Raw genomic sequence first — 2,661 nt, 5'->3', positions numbered from 1 at the left:
AGTGAAAAATCAACTGTACCAAACACGGAAGTGGACCACACACACACACACACACACACACACACACACACACACACACACACACAGACCTGTGATTTTACTGTACGTTGATATACTGTTTTTGATTTCCTTTTATTTTTTTAAATGTACTTTATATATTTTAGTTGTATGTGAGAGAGAGAGAGAGAGAGAGAGAGAGACTGTTTTTGTTGTTTTTCACAATTCAGATATATGAATCTTAGTTGATCAATTCACTTACTGTACATATGCCCTTGGCAGGAAACAACATTTTTATGTGGCATTAGCTTCTTATATGTACTAAAAGAACCACATGTCAACCATGCATGCTAGTGTAGCCTGTTTTGGAGACTAGAGAAATGGACAGTCTTGACTAAGATACATTTCCGACACGTTTCCCTCCGGCGTCAGGTATTCGAGTGTTGGTGGATGCTCGAGAGAAACTACACATCCCATGGGGCAACCCGTCCAACCAGCGGCACGGAGACACCATGATGGCGTTTGACACCCGCTCGGTAATGGCCAACGGTCACGGCATGGTGGAGCACAAAGTTTTCCAGCACTACCTGCCCTCCATCCGGGCCCTGTGGGCCGACCAGGGCATCCAGAACGCCTACGACCGCCGCAGAGAGTTCCAGCTGGTAAGTACGCACGCTGACCAGTGCCAACATTAGGGGGGTGTTCTGTACGAAGCCCCAGACATGACATCTGAAAAAATAAAATAATTCGTGGCCACAAAATACTAATTTCTGGCTACGAAATACTAATTTGTGGCCATAATATACTAATTTGTGCACAGCCACAACATACTAATTTATGGCCATGATATACTAATTTGTGGCCATAAGATGCTAATTTGTGGCCAATAAATACTAATTTGTGGCCAATAAATACTAGCAAGTAAGCACAAAATGACTAATTAGTGGCCACAAACATAGAATTAGTTGCCACACAAAATAGTGTTTTGTGGCCGCAATTAGAATTTCCTGGCCCAAATTAGTAGTTTGGCCAAATTACGTGTGGCCACAAATTAGATATTATGGCCACAAATATGTTTGTGACCACAAATTAGTATTTAGTTGCCAAAAAAATAGTATTTATTGGCACCAAATTAGTATTCGTGGTCACAATTAGTATATTATGGCCACAAATAGTATAGTGGCACATATTAGCATCTTGGCCACAAATTAGTCGGTTGTGCTGTGCACAAATTGTATATATCGGCCACAATTAGTATTTCGTATACCAGAAATTAGTATTTTAGTGCCACAAATTAGTATTTAGTTGCCAAAAAATTAGCATCTTATGGCCACAAATTAGTATTTTGTGGTCACAAATTAGCATATTATGGCCACAAATTAGTGTTTAGTGACCACAAATTAGTATTTAGTTGCCAAAAAATTAGTATTTATTGGCCACAAATTAGTATTTCGTGTCACAATTAGTATATATTGGCCACAAATTAGTATTTAGTGGCCACAAATGCATCTTGGCCACAAATTAGATTTGTGGTCACATTAGTAGATTATTGGCCACAAATTAGTATGTTATTGGCCAACAAATATAATTGATGGCACAATTAGAATCTATGGCACATAAATTAGTATGTTGTGGTTGCACAAATTAGTTATTATGGCCAACAAAGTAGTATTTTAGCCAAATTAGTATTTTATGCCACAAATTAGTATTTAGTTGCCAAAAATAGCATCTTATGGCCACAAATTAGTATTTTGTGGTCACAAATTGATATCTATGGCCACAAATCAGTTGTTTTAGTGACCCAAAATTAGTATTAGTTGCCAAAAAATTAGTATTATGGCCACACATTAGTATCGTGGTCCAAATTAGGCATTGATGGCCACAAATTAGTTTAGTGCCACAAAATTGCATCTTATGGACACAAATTAGTAGTTGTGGTAAAAATTAGATATTATTTGGCACAAATTAGTATTATTGGCAACAAATAGTTATTTATTTGGCCACAAATTAGACATCTTATGGCCAAGCAATTAGTATTGTGGTGTGACACAATGCTTAGTATTATGTGCACAAAGTAGTCGTTCGTAGGCCAGAAGATAGTATAGTTGCCACAAATTCAGATTTAGTGCCACATAAATGCATTCTTATGGCCAACATGTATGTATTTTGTGGTCACAAATAGCATATTATGGCACAATTTAGCCACGTTCGTGCCACAAATTAGTATTAGTTGCCCAAAAATTAGTATTTATGGCACAAATTAGATTTCGTGGTCACAAATAGTATATTATGGCCACAAATAGTATTTAGTGACCACAAATTGCATCTTATGGCCCAAATTAGTTTTGGGTCACCAAATTAGTATGTTGGCCACAAAGTAGTATATTGGCCACAAATTAGTATTTATTGGCCACAAATTAGAATCTTAGGCCATAAATTAGTATGTTGTGGCTGTGCCACAAATTAGTGTATTTATGGCCCAAATTAGTATTTCGTAGCCAGAAATTAGTATTTATTGCCAAAAATTGATTTATTGGCACAAATTAGTCTTTGGCCACAAAATTATTTGTGGCCAATTAGCATATTATGGCCACAATTCGGTTTAGGCCACAAATTAGTATTTAGGGGCCAAAAAAAATAGTATTTATTGGCAAAAAAAATTAG

General features: G+C 36.7%; 1 protein-coding gene across 1 annotated transcript in view; it reads left to right on the top strand.

Moving 5' to 3' along the window:
* Positions 1 to 2,661, top strand: part of gna13b (guanine nucleotide binding protein (G protein), alpha 13b) — a 24,888-nt gene that overhangs the window by 5,976 nt on the left and 16,251 nt on the right. Inside the window, exon 2 of the mRNA XM_032536900.1 lies at positions 430 to 659. Within this exon, the coding sequence (XP_032392791.1) occupies positions 430 to 659 (230 nt within the window). The remainder of the gene's footprint in view (positions 1 to 429; positions 660 to 2,661) is intronic.

The sequence above is a fragment of the Etheostoma spectabile genome, chromosome 15 (assembly GCF_008692095.1).
Source record: "Etheostoma spectabile isolate EspeVRDwgs_2016 chromosome 15, UIUC_Espe_1.0, whole genome shotgun sequence".
NCBI classification, from domain to species: domain Eukaryota; kingdom Metazoa; phylum Chordata; class Actinopteri; order Perciformes; family Percidae; genus Etheostoma; species Etheostoma spectabile.
The sequence above is the reverse complement of the archived record's forward strand: the minus strand, read 5'-3'. Positions and strand labels throughout refer to the sequence as shown.